The sequence below is a fragment of the Penaeus monodon genome, chromosome 28 (assembly GCF_015228065.2).
Source record: "Penaeus monodon isolate SGIC_2016 chromosome 28, NSTDA_Pmon_1, whole genome shotgun sequence".
In the NCBI taxonomy this organism is placed as follows: domain Eukaryota; kingdom Metazoa; phylum Arthropoda; class Malacostraca; order Decapoda; family Penaeidae; genus Penaeus; species Penaeus monodon.
The window spans coordinates 30,685,710-30,686,989 of NC_051413.1; the positions used below are offsets into that span (position 1 = coordinate 30,685,710).

Below are 1,280 nucleotides of genomic sequence, written 5' to 3' on the forward strand. Positions count from 1 at the left end.
ACCCTAAAAAGAGAAAGAACTAGGATAGTATCATGGTTAAACAAAAAAACAATGAATTACCTTGGCTTCAAAGGAGTTGTTAAACTTTGGGTTGATCTCTATTTCCTCTGCTCGCACCCTCCTGAAAGGCTCTTTCTGTAGAACAAAAAAAGTGTGAGCAAAAGAGTGGGAGGAAAACCTTCGCAATATGCTCGGTCAAACACTGTTCACTGATGATAATGAATACAACTTACTTTAACTTTGCCACCCGAGGTATTGAGCGATGTATTCAGAGACCCATTCCAGGAATTGTTAAGAGAATTCTGCAAAGGCAAAATGTGTGATATATTTGGAGACAGAGAGAGAAAAAAAAGGCCAAAGAGAGGTTTTCCGAGATCTGCTTTGGACAGCACAGTGAAAAAGGTGTACCCTTACCACAATAGATAAAAAAGATGAGGAACATTGCTCTTGCTTTACATGCATTCCGAGTTACATCAAAATTATGGACAGGTTGTCTAGTAAGATGCATCGAAAAGTGAAACAAGAACATTTTATTACTTCATAATTATTACTATTGTAGTTAGACTTGGGGTAATGCATCATTTTATGATCTTTGGATCTTTTAGACTTAAATGATTAAGGACCAGGTTCCTTTGTAAGAATTTAGATGTATATGCATCACATATTACATTCTCTCAAACACTTTAACCAAGGAAACACATAGTTAAGGAAAGAACTACAGCTTCAAAACATTTTAAGATGTGAATACTTTATAAGGCCTTTCTTTGGTTAAGCCTAAAAAATGGTTTTCTCAAACAGACAGACAGACACACTTTTTTTCAAGGTTTGTGATATAACAGTTAAGATGAGCAGCATAGTGACCCTGGTATTTTTAGCATTCCCCTGCCATAACACTGGTTATAGATAGTCTTAATTTATCCAAATCTTAATACAAATTTAGCAAATATAGGTGTTTGTTTTTGTTTTACTACTTACATAAAACAATGTCAAAGACGCAAGACAAAATTCCTAAAATATTTGCCACTTAAATAAAGCTGGCTTTGCATTTAGCTTTATAATCAGATTTAATTTTGATCAATTACAGCTGTACTAAACAGATAAGTTGTAGTTCAATAAATTCAATTATCTACAGGTCTACATTTACATATATTTCCTATATTAACTGAATCATTGTCAACTGGATAATATTATAGACTTAAAAGGAGAAAAGAATATGAACAACTGGCAACCTACAAGTTATCTTTCCTGGCAAGGATATTAAAGCCTCACTACCACAAGAA

General features: G+C 33.7%; 1 protein-coding gene across 1 annotated transcript in view; it reads right to left on the bottom strand.

Moving 5' to 3' along the window:
* The window catches only part of LOC119591485 (nucleolar protein dao-5-like), a gene marked incomplete in the record, with an annotated part of 13,275 nt that overhangs the window by 2,239 nt on the left and 9,756 nt on the right, over positions 1 to 1,280 (bottom strand). The window contains 2 exon segments of the mRNA XM_037940229.1: positions 61 to 135; positions 234 to 302. Of these exon segments, the coding sequence (XP_037796157.1) occupies positions 61 to 135; positions 234 to 302 (144 nt within the window).